Source organism: Durio zibethinus, chromosome 21 (assembly GCF_047325235.1).
Source record: "Durio zibethinus cultivar Kanyao isolate XHJ-2024 chromosome 21, ASM4732523v1, whole genome shotgun sequence".
NCBI classification, from domain to species: domain Eukaryota; kingdom Viridiplantae; phylum Streptophyta; class Magnoliopsida; order Malvales; family Malvaceae; genus Durio; species Durio zibethinus.
In genome coordinates, this window is record NC_143182.1 from 2843153 (window position 1) to 2867934 (window position 24782).

General features: G+C 33.6%; 4 protein-coding genes across 14 annotated transcripts; 3 read left to right on the forward strand and 1 right to left on the reverse strand.

Annotated features, from left to right (window-relative positions):
* Positions 1-1850: 1850 nt before the first annotated feature.
* Positions 1851-2980, forward strand: LOC149512770 (uncharacterized). The gene has a single exon (XM_089750808.1). The coding sequence runs from the start codon at positions 1983-1985 to the stop codon at positions 2859-2861; it is 879 nt and encodes a 292-aa protein (XP_089606934.1). The 5' UTR covers positions 1851-1982; the 3' UTR covers positions 2862-2980.
* Positions 2981-3592: 612 nt separating this feature from the next.
* On the reverse strand, positions 3593-6569 carry LOC111305953 (GDSL-like Lipase/Acylhydrolase superfamily protein). The gene is made up of 5 exons (XM_022903838.2): positions 6171-6569; positions 4957-5175; positions 4730-4887; positions 4350-4620; positions 3593-4197 (listed from the first exon to the last, which is right to left on the reverse strand). Exons 1-5 carry the CDS (start codon positions 6430-6432, stop codon positions 3929-3931), a joined length of 1179 nt encoding a protein of 392 aa, XP_022759573.2. The 5' UTR covers positions 6433-6569; the 3' UTR covers positions 3593-3928.
* A 6100-nt stretch (positions 6570-12669) lies between these two features.
* On the forward strand, positions 12670-18695 carry LOC111304806 (common plant regulatory factor 1-like). Of its 10 annotated transcripts, none has more exons than XM_022901759.2 (12): positions 12670-12896; positions 14676-14794; positions 15009-15053; positions 15183-15278; positions 15372-15452; positions 15998-16155; positions 16304-16352; positions 16496-16544; positions 17265-17470; positions 17702-17779; positions 17904-18029; positions 18174-18695. In XM_022901759.2, the coding sequence occupies exons 2-12, from the start codon at positions 14732-14734 to the stop codon at positions 18336-18338; spliced, it is 1116 nt and encodes a 371-aa protein (XP_022757494.2). In that variant the 5' UTR covers positions 12670-12896; positions 14676-14731; the 3' UTR covers positions 18339-18695. The 10 variants fall into 10 exon arrangements, with proteins under 10 accessions (XP_022757494.2, XP_022757495.2, XP_022757496.2 ...); XM_022901760.2 differs by having other exon boundaries at positions 17268-17470; XM_022901761.2 differs by having other exon boundaries at positions 16013-16155.
* Positions 18696-20144: 1449 nt separating this feature from the next.
* LOC111304807 (putative glucose-6-phosphate 1-epimerase) lies at positions 20145-24445 on the forward strand. Of its 2 annotated transcripts, none has more exons than XM_022901764.2 (8): positions 20145-21421; positions 21635-21709; positions 22012-22068; positions 22151-22314; positions 22655-22789; positions 23240-23342; positions 23616-23715; positions 23917-24445. In XM_022901764.2, the coding sequence occupies exons 1-8, from the start codon at positions 21311-21313 to the stop codon at positions 24123-24125; spliced, it is 954 nt and encodes a 317-aa protein (XP_022757499.2). In that variant the 5' UTR covers positions 20145-21310; the 3' UTR covers positions 24126-24445. The 2 variants fall into 2 exon arrangements, 1 of the variants encoding a protein (XP_022757499.2); XR_016331546.1 differs by having other exon boundaries at positions 20362-21421; positions 23616-23798; positions 23917-24056.
* Positions 24446-24782: the final 337 nt, after the last annotated feature.

A 24782-nucleotide genomic window follows, 5' to 3' on the forward strand; every position in this document is an offset into this window, starting at 1 on the left:
AAATATATGCTTTCTAAATAATAATGTATCTAAATACATGTATAAAAACAAAATTTCTAATTTCTAATTATTTAAATAATTAATCCTACAATAATGAAAAATACCAAATAAATTTTTCATTACATAATTGGAAAAAGCCTTTTTTGAATTTTTTACATTAAAAACTCTCTTGCGTCCATTATCCGAAAAATATAATCTGATAATTAATTAGGATTAGGTTTTCTATAAATAAATACTAAAATCCAAATGCAATACCGGTGGACCGTTTTGATGACGTGTGTTAATGCCTGAACCCAAGTTGACTTGGGCCGGACAATCCTCCAATGATTCTAATCATCATTTTGAAAGGTTGACCCAGTCATGGGTCATGGCGGTTGGCACTCTTTTGATTACATTATCATCGCTCAAAAATAATCTTCATCCATATGTCCTGCTCTTGCCAAATCTTTAAACCCAAAGATTTTAGGTGGCAAATTTTTTTTATTAAAGAAGATGCAAAATTGTGCTGATATTTAAATATTTTACGTTTAATTTTATTTATTATAATTTTATAATTGTTCAATCATCATTTAAAATTATATAAAAATTTATCATTTATAAATGTGAATATCATATAAAATTTTTATAAATTTTATATATGTTTAAATTATAATTAATTAGTGATAATGTGTTAATTGTAAGTGATATGCTCTTAATTCCAAACTTTTAAATAACACAATGAGTGGATTTAGTTTCCTTTGGTCAAGAAAAAAAATGAATATATCTCTTTACAATATGTGCTTATATTCCTTTTGTCTAAGAAAGATAGCATATTTATTATATTTTAATGTATGAATGACGATCCTCTAGCTACGTTGTAAAATTTAAAATTCATTAATAATATATGAGATGATTTTTCAAGCGAGTGCTATAAATTTGTTGACAATTTCGTTTCTTGTTGAACACAAAAACCAGTCATATAGGCTTCGTCAGGGGGCTTTTTTAATGTAAAAATATTATAGTATCTTGTAAGAAATCGGTTAAACAGTCAATGACATCCTAAGACCAACTAACTCAATGTATAAATTTATAACAACTCTTGACACAAAGATTGGGGTTTAATCTCAGCCTCCCCCGTCCCTCTTTTATTGCAAGTTTCTACTCTCCTGAAAACCAAAAAAAAAAAATTTATAACACCTCTTATCATAGTTTTTTTCTTTTTGAAATAACCTCTTGTCTTAGTTTAAAATCTCACTCATCATATCATCGTTTGTAAGAATAAATGGTAAGAAATTTAATTTTTTTTAAGTAAAATTTTGATTTCGAATATTATGAATAAAAAAAATAAATATTAAAAAAATTTATTTATATATAAGATCCGATCTGATTCAATTTTTAAATAATCGAAATTTAAAATGATTAAAGAATACTGAAAGATCTCATAAAAAAAAATTTCACTCACCGTGTATAAAAAAACAAATAAATAAATAAAACTAAACTCTTGGTACCAGAAAGGAAAAGGAGACGAGATTCCAAGTCCAATTGCCTAAAAATAACCAAACCTAAATTTGGAAATTGGAGGTCTGTTTGTGTACACATTTCCGTCTTCTCCTGTGGGACTTATCGGGCCTAGTTGTCACCGCTGTCAGTCACAACCAATTCTCTCCAACAAACCCACCACCTGACTAGGAATCAGAAACAACAACAGCAATGGAAACAAATTACAAATAGATTTCTTTCTTTTTCATCAGAATAGAAATAGAAATATAAGTATTTAATGAAATTGGAAACCTTTCTTTTTTAGGTGCCAGTTTTAACAATCCATTCCATTCCCATTGCAGCATTTCTTTTTCTCCCTTTGCCCCTTTCTTTTCAAGCTTTTGTTTCTTTTCTGTTTTCTTACAATTCTCGAACTTGCATTGTTTGATGCAAAAGCTTGATCAAAGAAGGAAACCAGTTTCGGGTTATAACAAAAACGAAGCGTTCTTGATGGGGTAATCCCGATGGGGTCTGATAGAAGTTGGCTCATCATCTTTATGGTTTTCTCTTCATTGTTATCGTCCTTCGTTGGTGGCTCGGATAGCTATGATGCAGAGGCTTTAGACGCTTTGTTTCATTATTACGCAAATCAAACATTGGCAAAGCACCATACAGGTACTTTAAATAAAGTTTCCCTTCCTTTTAATTTCTCAGGCATGGAAGTTTCCGTCATTAGACTACGTAGCAGGAGTTTGTGGGGCAGAGGAACCAATTCCAGCTTTATTTTGATCCCACCTAGAGTGAGAACATTGCCTCACGTAAAAAGATTAGCTATAGTTTATGATAACCTGGGAGAATGGTCTTCAAAATACTATCAGGTTCCTGGTTATTCATTAGTCTCTCCGGTCGTCGGCTTCAACGTTTATGATTCATCAAATTTAACTGCGTTAAGCGATAAAAATGTTACATTGAGCACCACAAGTGAACCCATTTCAATCCATTTTCCTTACGTTAAGGCAGAAGATAAAAATGCGACAGAACTTAAATGCGTCAAATTTGGAGCTGGTGGGTCAGTTGAGTTTACGAACATGACAGAGAGGAATGTTTGTGTCGCGGGAAAAGCAGGACGTTTTTCTGTTGTGATATCGTCAATGCCAAAGGAAAAAGAAAGAATTTGGAAATGGTGGGTGATAGGATTTGTGGCTGGAGCTGTTGGGTTGGTCGTGCTGGTTTCAGTAGGAGTATTCATTTTTATATCATGGAGAAGGATGAAGATCAAAACTATGGACAAAGAATCTGATACGGCTGTGGCTTTGGATACATTTTGGGTTATGGGAGATAAGATGCCTTCTGCTTCAATGATCAGAACACAGCCAGTCCTTGAGCATGATTATGTTCCTTGACCCACATTCTTAATTTGCTTTTATTTTATTTTTTCATTTTCTTCATACTTTTTCAGCTTGTTTGTAAATGGAATTACTTTTGTTTTTAGGTTCATCATAAGAAAAGATAATTTTATGCAGTTGTGATCCTGAATTCCTGATATCTTCTCACTGTTCTTGGAATTACATCAATTTATTTGATTTAATCTTTCCTCATTGTTTATGAGAATTTATGTAAGAATAGAATTGGGATGTTTAATTAGTCTAGCCCCAGCACTCATTTGATTCATCCCCCTCCCAAAAAAGATCCGTAATGCTTTCTCTGTTTCCATATCTTTGCGTTAGGATAAGGAAGCTGCAAACTATACATCACCAGCCAGCCCGACGGCCAGGTTTTGGTAGGACGGCAAGTTTGGGTTTTTAGCCTGTAACTTTCATATAATAGAAAATGTAGAAGTGCTATATTATTCGAGTCAGTCTGATTTTTTGGCTCTACTCTTTAGTTTCTTAATACTAATCAGTAGGGGAAAAGACAAGCATTTTAAATGTTTGGCTTATTTGTTCAGCATAAGCCTGCAAAGCCTGTAGGTGGAGAATAATATTTTTTTCTTAAGTTCTAATTGAGACCGGAATCAATAAATAATCATTAACTTTGGCTAATGTTATCCTCATTAATTATCCAGTCAATGGACCATCTTAATTATTTTATTCAGGGAAGAAAAAGGCTTCAAAGAGGAATGAAAGCTGCAATGTTTGACAAGGAAACTCAGCCCACTTGGCCTTCGTTTATTCACAGATTTTGTTCTTTTGGAGTAGCTCAACAGCTTTGATCATTTTCTAAAGGCATAAGAATCAAAAATTGGCCGTGATCAAGTAGTACCAATTCGCCTGCAAGGGCTGCAACAATAATGTTCCTGCCTACGCATTCCCAACCAAAAAAGTTCATCACCAGTTTCATTATATGTGATAACTTTTTCCTTTAGTACATGCTGCAGGTTAGAACTCGTCGTTTTGAGAGAATAAATTTGTGATAATCCATCAAAGCAGACGAAGTTCATGATGATTATTGTTGAATTGAATGGATTATGTCAACCTATAGGGTGGAGATCACAGAGCTTGTGAAGTGGAAAAGGAGGGTCAAAATAAGAGCCATTGAGAATGGCCAATGTAGTGAGTTTGTTGGCTGCTTCAGTGGCATGAATCCCATCCCAGCTTACATAGTTGTTTGGATCTTTACAAGCCGATGCTGTCACATTAATTCCATTGATCACCTTGGTGTTTCCGCAATTAACGTCTGGATGAAAATTATAGGTGCCACCACCATATCCACAACAAGCTCTGTTGCCATATCTAAGACCTGTTCCAAAACCAAAACAAAAAGAGACATCAGATTTAATGGTTTCATTTAACGTTAGTATTGTCCCAATTAATAGCAGTCAACTTTGCAGTATGGAAATCCACTTTATTCAAGTTCAAAGTTCCTAAAATTAGTCCAAGAAAAATAATTACCATGGGATGTGGGATGCTGGAAGAGTTCTAACAATACAGCATGAGTGTCCACATATATTACAGAAGCATTTGGAATAACTCGTCTAGTTTGGCTCAGTGCCACCTTTAACATGTTATTATAATCGACCACAGCCTTGTTGTAAGAGATCAGGCAACCAAATTTGTCCAAGTCCGTGGTTTTGTGAGGAAGCTGCACTAAAAATGCAGGATAACAGCCAACTGGTGCAAGGTTTAGTACAAAAAATGTACGCCCCCCTAGCAAATATAGCTCCTGGAAATTTAGCACCGAGATATATTATTAAGTTAAACATGAAGTCCCAACCCAAAAAATTTAGGCTTGTAAAATTATCTTATGAAATGTTCACCATTCAGTCCCCCACCTTGATAGTGCCAGCAATTTGGGAAACCACCTGAGGAAGAAATTGCTTCACTCCCTTAATACCAATTTCTTTTAAATTTGAAGTAAAATCATTCTGACCGATATAAAAGGTGTAGAGTGATTTTCCGAAGATATCTGGTGAAGGTAGCTTCGTCGATCCTAATAGAGTTGAACATTTAAGATCTTTAACGTCGCAAAATCAGAGAAAGAAATTGTTTTAATGTTTACCTTTGTAATTTCCAGAATGATATTCAACAACTTTGGATTTGAATTCCTTCATCTGATTGAGCTGAATGGCTAAAGAAAAAGGACTGATCCCAGTAACAAATAAAGAAGTGTTAGGCAAGAGCACTGTGGATGCCAGTGTTGCGTAGTTAGCTCCATGCCTAAAATCAGATCCAATTGATTGCAAGTATGGGCTGATAAATGGCAATCCAAGAGCTTGAGCTGCAAATCTTAAAAACAATTATTAAAATAAAGATAAAAATACTATGCAAATTTTGATGAGACACAGAATGAATGTTAAACTGTCATACAAATAGACCACTAGTTTTGCTAGAAGGGAAGGCTAAGTTCTCATGTAACACCTCTTAGGATTGGGGATTAATAACTAGTAACAACTACCAAATATTCGAATCATTGGATTCCTGCTCTTTATTGCCAAGGTAGGCAATAAACAGATTCAAACAGCAGATACAGGATTGTCCAAATTTATTTAGGCCTCATTTAATGATCTACTATTACTCATTAGAGGTTAAGGGAGAGATTTCACCATTGGGCCATTGCGGAAGATAAAATGTATAATCAAGGGTAATTCTGTCGTCAATTCAAGGCCGAAGTCCAACCTGGAAGAGTATACTGACAAAAACCACCTTATGGACTGCGTCTTGGACACAATTGGAACTGTTGGCTCGTAGATATTTTGCTGGATTTGTCAGTTAAAATGGATGCAACGTTTTGATAAATTAATTGACAAAACCCAATTTCTTTCCAGCTCAATTCTTGTCTTGAGGTGGGAAATTGCCTGATAAAACCTAAAACTCTAGTCAATGTAGGATCTGCCTTATCCTTCTGATCAGGAAATGTAACTGCTATGGCCCAGGAGTAGGAAGGAAGTGTGATATCTATACTAGGCAAACTAGGCAAAGTGTTTCTAGTATTTGATCATTACATTTTTTGTCAAAAAAATTCAATGGTAGGCAGAGAGATGAATTTTCATATTGATATTATGGAAGACCGGAATGCAATGGTAAATGTACCCACCCACAGGAAAGTAAGCTGTACTTGACAATTTATATTCAATCTGGTTTCCTAAATCTTCACTATCACAGGCCACGAGCATTAAATGCTGAAGCAATAAAATTTAGTAGTGATTAAAAGTTAAGGATGGAGAAGATGCTGCTGACACTTAAGAAATAATAGAAGATTTGATCAGAGTTTACCCAGGAAATCAACAATAACTCTTCCATCAGTAGCACGACCAGATGGTTTCTCGAAGTAGGTCATGCCAAAAGGCCCTGATTGTGCCGGGAATGCAGCCCAAAATCCGCCCGTATCAGAATTTGAGTCGCCAAAGTTGAAGATTGCTTTAAATTCACATTTGGGGTCTTGAGTTAAACAACTTGACAACATTGCCATCGTCACCAACAATACTACCAAACCCGGCCTGAAATGAACAATGATTTTGGATGAAGAGAGTTTCATCTTTGATTGAAATGGATTGCTGTTTCTGTTTGCTTGGGAGAGGTTGAGCAGAGAAGGGAACTCAATTGCTGCTGGCTGAGCCTGACATTATATAGAAACGTAAAAGAAAAAATGATTGCAAAACGTCTAATTTATCCACTTGAATTATTCCCACAAATGAAGCTTTTAAGTTTTAATCAATTACTGTACGCGGTTCTCTGGTTGACACGTGCAACGCAAAATAAAGATAACAAAGCAATTTTACTGGTAAATCTTTACAATTAACCTTTTCCCCTTTTGACCGCAGAGTGAGCAAAAGCAGCAGCTATCAGAAACAAACGGTAGGTGTAAAAAAAAATATTCTTCATTTATAGTTGATTCGGATACACGTGATAATTCATATATTTATTATGTTACATATATATATATATAAACTATAAAATTATTATATTATAATTTATGTTGATATGTTATTTTTTTTATTAAATTTATATATAATTTTTAAAAATTTTTATTTTTATATTATTTTCATATCATATTACATTTAAAATTATCAAATTTAAATAATTACAAATTTATAATTTTACTCAAAAGAATATTTCATTTACGCAATATCTTCTTTCTTATTCTTTTTCCTTTTTTGTTAGGACATACACTCAATATTTCTTTAAATAGGGAAGAATACAACCAAAAAAACTACAACATAAGAGCCAAATAATCCTTCATCATTTAAGACTTCAAATTGCCTAGAACATAAGGGAATTCCCATTCTAGAAGTTTTCCCAGCTGGTTCCTACTTTTAATCCAAGCTTTAGAAAGAGGACCGTAAAACACACACACACACAAATTTGGGGGGGGGGGGGTTCAACAGTGTGGGCATAGCTTGATTGCATCAAGCCATCAAATATGCAAAACGACAAGGATTTTGGGCTGGATACGTAGCGGAAATGGTTTTCTAGTAACAGGCTCGCTCGATCTTATGTTTTGTTTGGTCACTGAGCCGTGGACTATAACCTTACCCATTGCAGACCCCAGAACCCAGTAGGCAGTGGACTACCGAAAATATTCTTGACCAAAATTTTCTAAGGGCTGGCCCTTGAGATGTTAAATTTTAGTCAATCGTACCTTAAGTAGAGTTTGTTCGTAACATTAATTTGGAAAATTATTTTGAGTATGCTTTTCATTTTGGTTGCATGTGAAATATCATACTAAATTTTAGATATTTAATAAGAAGTTAGTTAATCTTCTATTTTAAAAATCAGATTTTCATTTGATGTACTTTTTCGTCAAAATTGTGATGGGTTAACTTTGGTCAAATTCAAAACATACCAAACTAAAGCTCAAAATTTACCCTAAATTATTTGACCAATAATAAAGTTATTTTAATGAAACTGAAATACCAAATTCTCACCAAATAAGCTCAAGGCCACAAATAATGTTCCAATCAATGTCAACAGAAATATTTCACAAAAGGGTTATTTTCCATTTCCATAGCATCTCATTGCAAACCCATACAATATCTTTTCTGTCAGGAAGGCCCAATATATTTCGACCACATTTTATTATTTTGGGTCGAGTTACATTGTGGATATGATTAGATCCCGGCAAGGGGAGGCGTGGACCAATCCTCTATTGACAACTTCACTTCACCCATCTCAGATCTTATGTCGCTAACCCTAAAATCTTCAATTAGAATATATACTATGCACTATGCACAAAAGTTGTGACTCTCCAGTCTCCTTTGTCCTTCTATCTGACTGGAAAATTATCAAAGAATAAAATTCAATCCACACAGCAATGGTAAAGAATGAAAATAAATTTTGTAAAGTAGCTTACCATTATTTATCATGATGAAGTGACAGATTTAATGCCCAAAATATGACTGCAACACATTTTTTTCAAATAATCAATGTTGACGTTAGGAAAACTAGTGTAGCTTACCATTTGGCATGTATTTGATATACACATACGTACAACAGAAACAAAGGATCTAATGATTTTACTTGCGCAATTAAAAATAGGGTTCTTTAACCTAGGTGTGAACGCGGAAGGCCAACCAAGGCCATCGCTTTCGTGAAAGCGGCAGCCAGGGCTAATTTCGCCAATGCAAAGAAATGGAATGGGCATTTATGAAACAAAATATAAAATTTTAAATTGGTCAAATTTTTATCAAAAATTTTAAAATTTAAATCTGATCCGATCTCAATATTAGCTGCTAGTCCACGTCAACGGGACCCACTTAGGTTGCTCAGTAAACCATGTGATGGACGACACGTCACCTTGTCGGTAACAATGCTCCGTGCCCCGTCTGAATTAAAACCCCTCGCGCAAACGTCAAAAATGCGCAAAAGGAAAAGGAGGTGTCACCGCACCACGTCAAGTCCCTCCAAAATAACATTCTCATTCTTAGTGTCACCGCAAAATACGCATCATTGTCAATTTTGCCAACTAATCAACGGCCCACGTTTCTCTCTTACGTGGCTCCCCTGATGTTTGCGTCACATCCCACTAGGCCCAATCACATGCTTCCTTTTTATAATATCACCATAAATTCATAATAATAACAATAAAATAAATTTTGAAGAATCCAATTGCACGCCTTCCCTTATTGCATCCCATTTCAAATCTTCATTCTCATTTTGAGTTCGTTTGATTTAATAATTTAGTCGTTATATTAAATATACAGCAAAAAAAAAAAGTAAAATAATTTATTTTAATTTCATTTGCTGAGTTATACTTTTATGGTTCAGTTGAGACGAAAGGCGGGTCCAAGAGGGGAACCAATGCAGGAACGGCACGTGGAATCCTCCCACGTGGAGATTGGCAGTGACACATGGGCCATTGAAGATCTTCTGTCTCTAGAAAGTCTAAGCGGCATGAAATATGAGCTGGCTACGCAACCTCTGCGGCCTGCGGGGTCCACTTTTGCTTCTGAGTCCACCTACGTGGGACTCGTCACTGGCCGGACCATTCGCACGCACCGACATATCACAAAGCTGGTGGGAACCACCACGAGTACGTATTTAGATTTTTTGTTTTGCCAAACAGCCTCGTTGGCATAGATACTCTCTCATTCCCAGGTGTCGTGGTTCATTGCTATCCCTTCGATTTACGAAATGTTGACCGTCAATCTCCCTTACGTCAGTGATGGGACGGGAAGTTTAAATATAATAAACTTTCTGTTTTTATTGGATGATCGGATAGGAAACTTTGAACGTGCACGTGCCGCTTTCGTTAGAGGACTTATAAAAGTGAATTTGATTCGGCATCGAGGATGGACGGCCAAGATTTAAGATAGCATATTATTCGAGTCACAACAAGCTCCACCAGACAATTTGGGAAAACATAATGCATTTTTAATTAAATTTATAATTAATTTATAATAGTTTAAATTAAATATAAAAATAAAAAATAATTTAAATTAATATTAATCTTATATTTAATTAAAAATGCATTACTCGCTATTGGACAACGTAAAAAAATTTTACTGCGTTTTAAATTGTGAAAATAAATTTAACTAAGTTACCCTACATATTTTTTTCATTTTCCTTTTTTTTTAACGCACCTACAAGAGTTTTTAAATGTGCCAATGTAGCAATGAAGCAGCATGCCAGAGAGCACCTATAAAAAAAAAAAAATCCTTTTTTTATTCTATATTTAGCATGGAAAAAAGAAAATATATTTGCAGCTTACCTGATGCCATTTATCAACCAATTTAAGAAATAAATGTTAAAATAGAATTGGATTCTAAATTTTTTTTAACTCTTTCAAAATTTAAATTTTCTGATAAAATGATTATGAATTATATTTAGTTATTTCTTTTTAGGAGCTTCGGATTTTTATTTATATTTGAGGAGTACATATATGTTTCTCATTTTTTATTTTAAAAAAATTATGGTAAAGAATAATTGCTTTTCCTAAGAAGCAGTGGTAACTCTTTTGCATTAAACATTATCATTCGTGAATTTTAATTTAAAATTAATTAATTAATTTAATTAATTTAAAAATATTTAAATTTATAATTAAAAATAATAAATTTTGATCCATTCAATTTATTAAATCTCAAGTTTAATTAACTCGAATTAATTAAAAATATATATTTAAGTACTAAATTTTGGACGCATGTATTTCTTTTTTTTTTTCTATAAAATAAGTTGGTGAAATAAAGACACAAAAATCGATCAAATATGGTGTGGAAGTAGGGGAAAAAAAAAAACAAACAAACAAAGATTTTTCATTGGGTCGGTTACCCCATGAGAAATGAGTGCTTCAAATCTCTGCTGGGTGCCTTTGTATGAAACGAGGACCATAAAACCCGCTAGCCCTTTTTATAGCAATTGAATCACCTAATTTGACTCATGTCATGGGGCGAAATTTTTTTAATTTTGTCTCGACTGAATAAAATTACCTATGAACTTTTAAAATGGAAACAGTAACTTGTATTGGACAAATGTGCATTTCTATCTCAGTTTTATTTTCATACTCTAATTTAATCTTTTTATTCTTTCAAAGTAAACAAAATTTAAGCATCTTATTATTATTATTTTTTATGTACAATCACTAGTCCTCGGTCTTAAAAATTGAAAACTAACTGATAAATGATCGGTTAAACTTAAGCATTATATATGTGAGTGCATTTTGATTATAATTCTTTTTATTACAATTTTATAATTATTTAATTATAATAAAAAATATAAAATGGTCTGTCATTTGCATTTTGTATGTATTATCAATTGTATATCTATTTTGTAATTATCAAATTAATAACTTTTTTTTATGAAACCGATTACTCATTCTTGGCATTAATTGAGGATTAACAGTTAGAAGATGAGAAGATATTATATACAATTAAAGAATTAGATATACAACTGATAATATATACAAATTGCAAAATAATAAAATTTTAAACAAAATTCATTGAGTTTTTATGCAAATGAAGTTAGTCTTAACAGCTTTTAAAAAAATAATTAAAAATTATTTATATATTCTTAATTTTAAATATTTATTAAGATATGCAAGCCAAAAAAGATGTTAATGCCTCTTCGTCTTTCCTAGTAGGACCTGCCCAAGGGCCATGATCCTCTTTTTTCAAATTGGCACGTTTGCTAGACGTAATTGGTTAAAATTTTAATTGGTGGCAATTTTGGTTTGGCTGCATACGGCGACATGATATGTTTTTTTACACAAAATAATTCATTTTTTTCATAGACATTTATATAAAATTTATTTTAAAAAAATTTCTGTGACAATAAAATTTTTTAATTCTACAATTAAAATTAAAAGATAATACTAAATATATCAATTATAATTTTTTATTACAAATATTACAATCAACCAATCAAAAAAATATATAAATGCACCATTTAAAAATGAGATTTTCACATAAATTTTTTTGAATTTTACATAATATTAAATTATAATTGATTAATTATATTATAATAATTATAAATAACATGCTTTTAAATAAACCATATTATTTAAGATATATTTAAAAATTAAAAATAAGATATATTAATTTTTTAATTTATTTATAAAATTAAAAATTAATTTAATAATTTACTAAATACTAACTCATAAAAAAAAATTACATTAAGATTTTAACTTACAAACATCCAATGCCAAACACATATTTTTACATTCACAAAATGAATTTAAATATCTATTTCCTCATATCTAAAAAAAATTATTCAATGATATGTATTTTTATTCATGGGTCTGGGACATTTTTCCGTGTTTTTTTTTTTTTTTTTGGTTTTTAAATAGCAGACAGAAACACAGGAAAAAGGCGGATTTAAAATATCAAGGAAATAATTCTTACGTGGCAAAAGTGTTGGTTAAGACTTCAGACCCTAATGAGATGGTCAACAAGCGGCTGGTGGTGGATTCCAAAAAACCTATTAATTATAGTTAAATCTCAGGCAATTAAATATTCAAAATATTAAAAAAAAAACCAATAAAAATTTTAAATTAAAGAAACATGACCACGTAAGCCCACATGACGGGTGGAATAGGTTGGACCCCTTACTGGACACGCGTAGATCAACTAGATAACCAACACGTGTTCTGCATAAGTGACGTTGGAATAAATAAATGCCCAGCGCGAATATCGATGGCCCAACTCAACAACAAACTTTGCCCCCTGTATATACGGTGTATTTATACACTCGCTTTTTCTACGACGCGTGTTTGATGACGTGGATTTTGCCTTGGCGCTCTCTTTCTTCTTCATCTCCCACAGCCCCCTTCCCCCCTTCTCTCACATCTCTTCTTCTCTACGAATTTAAAATTAAAAACAAATAAAAGGGCTTCAATCTTTTCTCTCTGTTTCTAAGTGAAGATAATGCAGTCTTTTTGACTATTTTGTTTAAGAATTTCTCGTATACTCCCTCCCCTTTTTTTTTTCAATTGAAGATAGTCTAATTATTGCTGTGAATTATTGTTTGGCTGCTAAGGGAAGGAAGAATTTCGGATTTCAGATTTGTAAGGTATGTTGAAATTGAAGTTCCGGTAATATTTTTTATTTTTTAAAGTTTTTTTTTCGTTATTACTGGGTTGGTGGATTGATGCGTTCGGTTTTGTTTGGTTGTTTAGAAACTTGATGAAGGTGCAGGAAAGTATATTTTCTAGAGAAACTTAATTCAGTCGGTTTTTATTTGGTGAAGTAATGTAGGAAAGTGGATTCAATTTGAAGCTATGACTATCATGTTTTTAATTGTCCGGAAAATAAAATCTCTCGAGTTCCTTACTCAACTTTTTCAAAATATAACGGATTTTGTAGGATTTTTTTTTTTTGAAAATTCTGTTCTTCTTCTTCTTCTTCATCTCGTCCTTTTAGTAATTTCTGGCGTTTATTTTTATCCTGGATCTATGTAAATTTGTGATAATTTCTGATTGGAAACTTAGGATTTTCATGAATATTTTGGCTGATTTTATTTGGTTACTGAATTTCATGAACTCTTCTTTTGACGATAAGGAATATGGAGAGAGAGAAAGATTTAGAATAAGTTTTAAGGGAATAAGGAGGAGGGAAAATTATGGAGATAAGGAAATTAGACGATGAAATTCAAAATAGCACTAACCAAAGGATGCTTTAAAAAAAAAAACTTGTTGATTCATCTAAAACGAAAACCTGTAGTACAAAAGTTGAAACTCAATTATGTAGAGAGAAGCTGCAGAAATCTTCGACTGCAGTTTCAAGGGTATTTTTGTCCTTTAGTTAACAGATTAATCCGTTGAGATATATTTTTGTAATTTCTTATCGTTCTTTACTTACGGGTGTGGGTACTTGAAAGACGGTTATGCCCTCTTCTTTCATTTTTTTCCAGGCTATTCATCTTTGCTTTCATTCTCTCTTCCTTGTTCATGGACGGGCAAGAGTGTAAATTTAATGAAAACGGTTTTTCTTTGGTGAACATAATTCCAAAGATATCTCTTTTGTACTATTTGGTGCTTGTAAATTCCTCCCTTGCCGGGATTATTACGTTGATGAAAATTTTGTATTATTTGAAACTGGATTAAACCATTTTTATGGCGAAAATTCCAGTATTTAGTTACAAATACTAATCTGCCTACTTGTAATTATACTTTGTCATATTACCCAAGTGTGCTAGCATACGATTTGACTCATAAGATGAGTCAAGTTTCAACTTTAGTTTTACTTCTAAAATTTAGCTCTTAAGAAGACTAGACATTATCTGTTGTATTTTGCACTCAAAATCCAATATCTAAAGTGATCAACAAGACTTAGTGAAATTTTATAAGAATATATAAAATGAAGCAACAAATATTTAGGTCAGATTACACTTGTTTTAATTTATATGGAGTTGTGTATGGTAAGCTGGTTCAATCAAACACTACGGCATACCTGCCTTTTTTTTTTGGGATGAAAGTGAGGAAGTATAAATCTGAAAATCGTGTCTGTTTCTAGAGGAAGGTGATGAAATGCATCAAGCCGGTTATTTTCATTAATTTGATGGTGTTCTTTTTGGGCGTTGAATAACACCGTATTCCTTGTGCCGGCACTTCAACTTGGGGTCTTTGGCCTTCACCAAGTCAAACGGTTACATAAAGAGTAATAGAGAAGTAGAGTGATGATATCTTCATAATTTATAGCATTGTGTGACGATTCTAACATTAAATCAAAATGATTGGATCTAATTGCAATTCAGTATCAATTTGCTTGTATGATTTTTTCTGAACCATTCCTAGTGCTATCAAGAAATTTGCTGTCAAGCGCAACTTAATGTTTCTCTATTTGATTTCAGTGACAGATAGAGGTGAACGAACTTCTAGAAATTAGGTTTCAACTTTGTGCTTGACCATGGGAAACAATGATGAAGGAAAGTCCTCTAAGTCTGACAAATCATCTTCACTGGCTCCAACGGTAAGCTAAGAGATTATCCATGGTTAACTGTTGAAAATGGAAATAAGCTGGAGCTTTTATGCCAGAAAACAACAACTGCTATACTATTTATGATTATCCAATTTGTTTTAGGGAAAGTTCTTTAGGTTAGTCATAGTAGAATTTGCTTAATCTTTCTATGGAGATTATTTCGAAGCTCATATCTGAGTATTGCTTGATCGTTTTCTATTCACAGGATCAGACCAATATTCATGTCTATCCCGATTGGGCAGCCATGCAGGTTATCTACTTTGTGCATGCACTTGGTTCCCTCTTTCCCACTGCAGTTCTTAAGGCGTTTATTCAACTAAAATTCTATTTTTTTATGAAATTGCTAATGGGTATTTTATGGCTCTTTCTTGCATGTTAGGCATATTATGGTCCTCGAGTCACTATGCCACCATATTATAATTCAGCTGTGGCGTCTGGCCATGCTCCTCCCCCCTATATGTGGGGTCCACCACAGGTATTGCTCTTAGCTTCAGGGCATTTAACTTTATTTTTCACTGAACTACTTTGTAAATAATTTTTGAATATAATGATTTGTTAACTCTTCCAGCCTATGATACCACCTTATGGGGCACCTTATGCAGCAATCTACTCGCATGGGGGAGTTTATGCACATCCTGCTGTTCCTCTGGTAAGTTTATTTTGTAAGCATCTTTTCATTACAGTATCTAAGAGTCTATGCTTTGCAGTTTTAGAGATGAGTACTACCTATTTGTAGTTTATGATGTTTATGTATAGTACACATACTGTTGTACAATCCTCTTGTTTCTTACTGCCCTATGCTTAGGCAGTGGTATTTTTATGATTACCAACTAATAATACTTGGTGGATTCCTTCCCGGTACAACTAGAAACACTTAAAAAACTTGCATTCCTTTTCCCCATCAGGACATGAATTGAGTGCTAAATAACACCTGGAACTCTGCTTTTCTTGTATTATATTATACCATAATGCATTTTTTTTATCTGTTTGCTCCTGAAATCCAGAGATTACATGGTTATGGTGTTCCATCATAACCTGAAGTTAGTGAATTTTTTGTTTAATGATTCTTTTCAAACTGTTGCTATTTTATCCATGTTTATTGTTGATGGGCATACACGTACCCTTCTTCAATGAGTTAGCTGGTAAGTTGTCAGTCTTTGCTTTATGCTTTAAGCAGGTGTTGAATGTAACCAGAGCATTATAATGCAGGCTACGGCCCCAGTGGAAACACCTACAAAGTCCTCAGGAAATACAGAACGAGGTTTAGTGAAGAAGCTGAAACTTGCAATGTCAATAGTCAATGGTACTGCTGAGAATGCAGAGGGTGGGCCTGAACCCAGACTGTCCCAGAGGTTTGTTAATCTTTTCAGGACAACCTAGTATTATTTAGGAGATGAAAGCTATGCCTTAGCAACCTATTTGTAGGAGATTGTACAACCATGTGATATTTTCCTACTTGATCCCCTTGTGGCTATACTAATTTTGTGATCATATGGACAGTGTGGGGACTGAAGGTTCCACTGATGGTAGTGATAGTAATACAACTGGGGTGAGACCTCCTTCCCATCTGTTTAACCTATTTCCAACATCTTTTTCATTTATCTTCAAGTTATTTTATTTGAATAATATATTAAACATTGACGAAGGACAAAATGCTAAAGCTTATTTTTGTCACTGCACATCTTTGGTCAGACGGATCAATCTAGATGGAAAAGAAGCAGGGAGGGAACACCAACCATTGGTATGATTCCATTCTTCACCAATTCTTGATGAATAATAGAGTAATAGAGTTGACCTGGAAGCACAACAGTCAGGCTTCTGTATGGTAGTCGAATCTGAGACATCTTGCAATTGCGTAGTTTGTCTAATGTGTGAACATGATTAATTCTTATTATTGATTAGAACTTTGGTGATCGAAGAAATCTAATCAACAATAGGCAAGATAGAACACCCCCCCCCCCTTTTTTTTCTGGTGTGTATGTGAGCCTGCGAAATCATGATGATTCATTTGACCCGATAATGTTTCAAAGCCCAGATTGATTGAAAAAGATGTGAGCCTGTTTAAATGGAACAAAGATGCTGTTTTTCTAAGTTAGATTTTATTGTATCTTCGTTCTCTTCTTTTTAAAGGAAAATGCTATCTATGGATAGCTAATTCACAGTATCCTCCTTTTGTATGGAAATGATGGCATCTATTTATTTCAAACTATTTAGGAATACTATCAATTTTCCCTACCATGAGATATCATTAGAGATCTGCAGGCGCACCTCTGGAACTTCTATGTGCATTACGTAGGTTTACGACCTGGATATACAAAAGTTTTTTTGTGATTTATAGAAGAAACTTATTTGTGTTAGAAAATGAAAAGAATGAGAAAGAAATCATTGAATATTGGAATATACTTGGTCCCACATTCATGCGTGGAGGTTTAGGTTTGTTGATGTATGGTCTCTGTGTTAGCAGGTGGAGATGGGAAAAATGAGGCAAAGTCTAATGCAGTTGTTGTGGGGGAGGTGACTGCAACCGTTTCTCCTAAACCACTTGGAACTGTACTTTCTCCTGGCATGACCACAGCTTTGGAGCTTAGAAACCCTTCCACCATTAATGCCAAGTCCAGTCCTACAAGTTTACCTTGTGGAGTAATGCCTTCTGAAGTCTGGTTGCAGGTATTTGTGTGAATGGAATTCTTGTATGTCTATTATTCTTTCTATCCTGTTTTTCTTAGCTATGCATTTTAGCTTGGCTGTAATTTGAATTTGTCTTGTTGCTTTCTTAAGGAGTTAATGCTTTTGATTACAATGGATGGCTAATGCACATTTTAGTGTTTTCTACTTTTGAGGTGATGGGGTGGGTTGTGCTATATTAAGATGTTGCTAACTTAAGTGAAATTTAACTAGAATGACCGAGAGCTGAAACGGGAGAGGAGGAAACAATCTAATAGAGAGTCCGCTAGAAGGTCAAGATTGAGGAAGCAGGTACAAGAAATACATCTTGTTTCTTGCATGCTTAAAAACATACGATTCTTTATTTGAGCCTCTTTACCAGATATGAAATATAACAATGAATGATCCGATGCTAATGCTCTATATTCTTTTGTAGGCTGAGACGGAAGAGCTTGCACGTAAAGTTGAATCCTTGACTGCAGAGAATGCAGCACTCAGATCTGAAATAAATCAACTAAGTGAAAAATCGGAGAAACTAAGACTGGAAAATGCTACATTAGTGGTAGGAACGTTTAACTTTTTTATTTTTTTTGGTAGTTTGTTTTCCTCTTCAACTTTTGTCTATTTTCATTTGCAGTGATGCCTGATTTTCCCCTTCTTAACTCCATACTTCTTGTAATGACTTGTGAAGTCTTTTGCAATACAGGAGGGTCTGAAAAATGGTAAACTAGGACACGCGCAGGAAATTATAATGAACAAGAAAGAAGATCAAGAGGGTGAAATGTACGAGAAAAAGTCAAACTCAGGTGCCAAGCTGCATCAACTCTTGGATGCGAGTCCTAGAGCCGCCGATGCCGTGGCTGCGGGCTGAGCAAGGAACAGAGTTCCACCTGAGTTATTGTTGACATGAAATTGGAGGAAATCACGTAGCTTTGGCATAATTAAAAGCCCAAAACTATTGCTAACAGTTAGCGGAGGAATGAAATAGTTTGTTAGGATTGAACTATGTTTTGGACAGCTCTTCACTTGTAAGTTAGCTTTCTGAAGTGTTTTATTTGAATATCAGAGTGCTGAGAAAGCCCTGAAAAGGTAGTGTACATTAACGAGAATCAAGTGTTTCAGTTTATGACAGGGAAACCTTCCCACATGTAATGCAAATTTTAATCGACTAGCGGTACAAGACTGATGTGATGTGTGAAATGAGAAGTTGTGCTTGACTTTGTAAGTACATATGTTTACCTCTGTGGCCCAAATGAGTAAACAATGTCGAATAGTTGTTTGTGGGCTGAATGTTTTAGGTGTCGTTAGATCAAGGCAGTGATAAGAAGTGGGCCATGAGGCCCATCCAATGTGGTTCAAGAACCCTTGAGAAGGGGGGAAGAAAAGTTTGGCTTTGAGGCAAAGTTGTTCTTCATGGAATTTGGGTATAGAGTTAAGGTATGGGTTTTAAATTTCTTAACAAGTTTAAGGTTAGCCCGTGGAGAATATTGAATAGAGCTTTGTTTTATTTTTAAGAAATTGGATGCTTTTTGTATGAGCGAAGGAAGAAGGGAAAAAAACAAAAAAAAAGAAAAGAAAATAGTGAAACGTGTACTCAAGTCTCAATGGGGATGGGGCCATGTGAGGCATCAATACATGCATGTGGGGCCACAAACAAAGTCTAGGGTTGAAGGCTGCCCATGACTCAAACCCTAATCCATAAGGCATTTACGCCATTACTCTTTCACAGATTCCCACCTCTCTAAATTCCTCGTTTTTTCCCTTAATGTGCTTTCCCTAGTTTCCCGCTCTTTACCAAAAAAAGACAATTCAATTACATTGATATTTTTATTATTTGTTTTTATAAAGAGGTGATATATAGTAAATTTTAAGTTCCAATTATAACATTTACGACCTTTACTTCTATATTAAAATACGATTATTTATATAAAAATAAAATATAAATTAAAAACCAAAAATAAAAATAAAAATATATTAATAGACATTAATTAATGGAGAGTGCAATGAATATGTGATAACACTGAAATAATAATGCAAATAATTATTGTTGTCTGTGAATTGGATTCCTATATCAAATAAGATCTCAGTGAAATGTCGGGTGGCATTTCTTGGACTTGTTATCATCAATCAAATACCTGAATTGACACATAAAAGCAAATAAAAAATGCTTTGTAAAATTAATTTTTTGATAAATTAATCATATCATTAAAATTTAAAAGATTAATGTTATAAATGATTATTAATTATAATGACATATCTAATATAATATTTAAATTTTTAAAAATTTTAGTATAACATTTAAAAAATATATGTTCATATCATATTATCATTTAAAATTAATTATATTAAAATTATCAAATTAATTATAAATTTATAATTTAAGTGTTATATTAAAAAATTTTAAAATTTAAATATTATATTAAATATGTAATTATAATTTAAATAATATTCACGACATTAATCTAAATTTAAATAGATGGTCGAATAAATTAAAAAAATATTTTCTAAAATTGAAACTTTATTGGCTTTCCACAAGTTTCTGCAGACGTTTAAAGCGTCTTTATCAAAATTCATTCGGATCACAAAATATATGTGCATAGATTTATTTTTGTATATATTTGAAAAAAAAAATTGATATCATGAATGCATAAAACTTTTTTAGCAGCCCTCAGATTTTGACTCAAAAAAAGGAAGTCTTTGTTTGTTAAAGTGATGATGTCAAAACTTGAAAAGAATGCCTCTCTTTCTCTTCCCTTTCTTAGGTAAGATACTATTAAAGATAATATAATACTTAAGAGCAATGTTTAAAAAATTGATTTGTCATATAATCTGAAAAATTCTCATAATTCAAATCTTGGGTATTGACCGTTTCGTTCAAAGGACATGTTGTTCTCGTATCTCGATGTCCTAGATCCCTGCAACAGCCACCCCCTGGCCCCTTACCTTTCTTTACAATATTTTTTTTCATTACCTTGCCTCTTACTCAATGTTTCAGGGTTTAGCTTTTCGTTCCTTCAAATTTTAGTTTTACTCATATTTAAATCAATCTGGAAATGGGTTATTTTAACATGTCCATTCTTTCCATGCAAATGAACATTGCTTTGATCCTTGGATTTCAACTTTGCAGTTTAAGCTAAACTGTCTTAGCAAAGTACTGAAGATTAGATTCTTCTACTTTTTCAAAAGATTATTTATTCTATAGTTTCTGATTTCCCAAGTCGGTTCTGTTGGAACTTGAAAGTTATACAAAAATATACTTATAGTCAGGAAGAGAATTTCTTCTTACTTGTATAAATTTCATCCTCTGATGATTTCTGGAGACTTAAATCCTTTATCAAAGGATTGGGTTTTATTGTTTTTGTGAAAAAAAAATTGAAACTTGAGGGAAAAGTTTCTAGTAATAAGCTTTTGAGTGTGTACATTTATGTTTTTATCCTTACTGGAACTTACTAAGATTGTCTTCTTCTGCTATGTAAATGACAAGTTTTATGAATATGGGGGTGTTAGGTGTAGGTGTATAAAGTTTCCAGATGTTCCACCTTTTTGTGTTCTTGTCTTTGGTCTTTAGGGTTTCAATAGCACTCTTTTAGTAGCAGTAGTTTGGGCAAATTAAGGCTCCCTAGATCTGAAACATAGTTGTCAACAGAGACGAGGAATTTTGAGTTGGTAGTTGAGTTTTTGCTTTTAAGTTCACGAGATTAGAGGTTTGTCACAAGAAATAGGTGCTAATGAACTTCTCAGCCTGATTACTGTCTTTCCATTCATTGTTGTCGGTATTTCGGTGCTTTTAAGAATTCTAGAACTCTACAGTTACAAAAAGGGAGTTTTGGCTTCGTTTCCAAAATGGGGCATTCTGCAGCAGTATGCGATTATAGGGCAGCAACTGAGATTACAAAGGATTGGAATGGGATCGATAAGGTTGTGCTTCGGAACCCTCGAGGGGCTTCAGCAAGGGTGAGATTTCTGATCCGTTCTTTCCCTCTTTTTTCTAGTTGCTTTTATTGAAAAGATGAAAATCAATTATAAATTGGACCATGACAGGACATCTTGTAACTATATCAGATAAATGAATGGTGTTCTATTTCCATTAGTGTATTAGAGGGAATTACAGAATAATTGAAGGATTTCAGGTTAGTTTTGTGTTACTTTTGTCTTTTAATGTTATAGGTTAGCTTACATGGAGGACAGGTCACTTCATGGAGGAACGAGCATGGGGAAGAACTTCTGTTCACTAGTAGTAAGGTAGCAAATTCATATTTTTCTTTTTCTTTTCCTTTTAAATATAGACGGCTTGATTTTTTAGCTAAAGTTCAATATAGCGTATGTAAAAAGAAAATTGCCATATTTTTAATTCACCAATACAGCTGAAGGTTTATTCAGCATTTCAGGGTTGTGTTAATTCATATGATCCCTTAAAGGACGTTTAATTTCTATATAAGTTATCCAAGAGGTGGCCTGGAGTTATGAGTATAGATTCATAAGTTAAACCAATTTGTCGTGGTAGATTCTGAATACTGATTTATTTTCTTTATCACGAATGTTAGGCCATTTTTAAGCCCCCAAAAGCAGTGCGAGGAGGAATCCCTATTTGTTTCCCTCAGGTAGTCCTTTTCTGTGATTTTGTAAATGTAATTATATAGTCTTGTCTACAGCTGCTTATGGATTTATTCAATGCTTGTTAAGTTTGGTAACTGCGGGTCACTCGAGCAACATGGATTTGCTAGGAACAAGATTTGGACAATTGATGAAAACCCTCCACCTATAAGTCCAAATGATTCCCATGGCAAATCATTCGTCGACCTGTTGCTTAAACCATCTGAAGAAGATCTCAAGTGCTGGCCCCATAGGTTTGAACTTGGTTGCTTACATCCTTTATTGATTTTAATGAAATACAAGTATGTAATGGTATTAGAAGGATGATACTTAGAAGTTGTAACAACTCTCTTTTCTACCAAGAAGAACTTAATTTTAGATTAGCGATTTGTTCTAACCTAATATCAACTATAAGAAAAAAGAAGTATATTTAGTTTTATTAGTGTGCATGAATGAGGTTTTATTTCCACAATTGAAGCTAAGAAGCATGCTAAGCTCTTATCAAGTCATCCACAACTGCATCAATTGCTGTGACTTTTATAATTAAACTTATCGTCTATATGTTGCTAACAGACTTTTCTTTTCCCCTCTCAGTTTTGAGTTTCGCTTGAGAGTGTCGCTTGCAGCAGATGGAAGTCTGACATTACTATCACGAATTAGGAATGTCAATGGGAAGCCATTTAGTTTCTCTTTTGCGTATCATACATATTTGTCAGTTTCTGACATAAGGTACAGAGTATTATTTACTGAAATTTAAAAGTTTCCCCTTTTGATATTATATTATTTTATATGCGAACCCTGAATGGAAAAGGGGCCAAAAGGAGAGTAGTGAGGTTGAATAGAATTTCTCTTATGAGTTCTGCCTTAATTAGCAAGTTAGAAGCTTTTGCCTCCTCTGTGGAAAACATGCTTTATTTGAAATGTCAAATATTGGATGCCACAGTTTTCATTGATGGCCAACCAAATTTCTGTATGAGAACACCCAACTATGTTCTAGAAACAGTAGAATCAAGCCATACTGGTTGGGGTAGAAGCAAGAACCAATCTTGGTTGAGAAAAGTAAGGTTTGTTCAAAATGAAAAATTTTCAGAGGATCTATCAAATTATGTCTTTTTGGTTGCAATGAATAACTCTGGATCTCCTTTCTGGGCTTGACATGAACATGAACTGTTTCCACAGTGAAGTGAGGATAGAAGGGCTGGAGACGCTTGACTACCTAGACAACCTTTGCCAAAAAGAGCGATTTACAGAGCAAGGAGATGCTATAACTTTTGAATCTGAGGTACATGAGTTTTATTATTACTTTGAAGTCTCACAATATGTAAAACTGTTGAAAAAGAGGCAACTTCATCGAGTGAGGGAAATAATAACTTTATGATTTTGAGATAGCAACTCTGGCAGTAGGACTTCGTTCATGTTGGCCTTGAAATAACATCAATCTATTATGCTTCAAGTTATTTGTCTTGCAAGAATGCAGCAACATGAGATTTATTTGTAGCATTTTTATCTTGGCTAAAAGAACAATAATTTAAATGTTCTTCAAATGGTCTGACAGGTGGATCGAGTTTATCTCAGTACTCCAAATGTAACTGCTGTACTTGATCACGAAAAGAAACGGACATATGTTATCAGAAAGGAGGGACTACCTGATGTTGGTAAGCTCAAGTACTTCTGAGGAAATAATCTTGTAAACAGGATGTTTAGGTTTCCCATACATTGAAGGAGAAAGATTGTTGGGGTACGAGTGTTTGATATGAGAAGTGTCACTTGACTAGATAAGTTTGCTTTGCAGTGATGATTTTACAAACAAGTAATTTTTCATCCTTTTTTTGTTTACAATATTCTCTTGTACACAGTGGTATGGAATCCATGGGAGAAGAAATCGAAATCAATGGTAGATTTTGGAGATGATGAGTATAAACAGATGGTATGCGTTGATGGAGCAGCAATCGAGAAGCCTGTGACCTTGAAACCAGGTGAGGAATGGACAGGGCGGTTGGAACTCTCAGTTGCACCATCAACTTTCTGTAGCGAACATTTTGATCTCCAGAGCAGTGGGTTTTGATGAAATGGTACAAACAAATTTTCAGACGATGTACCAATCCAAGTGTATGAAGTTTTAGTATTAGCACTTGTAGGAATAGTTCAATGTTACTTCACAGCATGCTTATTATTAACATTGAATTAACATTGAACTGAGTGCAAGTCAGTAGGACCAATAAATTCTCATGCCAACAAGATGAGAAACCTTGAAACAAGAATAAAGACTAAAGCCTACGGTCATTTTTTTTTTTTTTTTTTTTCAGAATGGCTGCTAAACTTTTTCATTGGAATCAGATATTTATTAAAAAAAGTCAAAATTTTATTATACATGAATGTTGGACAAAACATCTATTCATTAGTTGATAGAATTTTTGGCACTGACCACTAATGTATGAATCAACAAAGACCGTCCGGTGTTACCACAACACGATGCTTGGATTATATCTGAAGATGAAGTTCAAGTCGAGCATTGTTCATGTCCTTTGCAGTTTCAAGTAAAAGATAATGGGTGGTTAACGGTGAAGGAAGGCGCTTTATAAAGAGTTATATTTTGTTTAAAAACCTTTTACAATTCTTTGGAATAACAAGTTACTTTAGTAGTAGCTTTACACAACACTACCAATATCTAATGCAATTTTTTTTTACTTTTTAATTAAACAACACACCTCCTGATAACAGA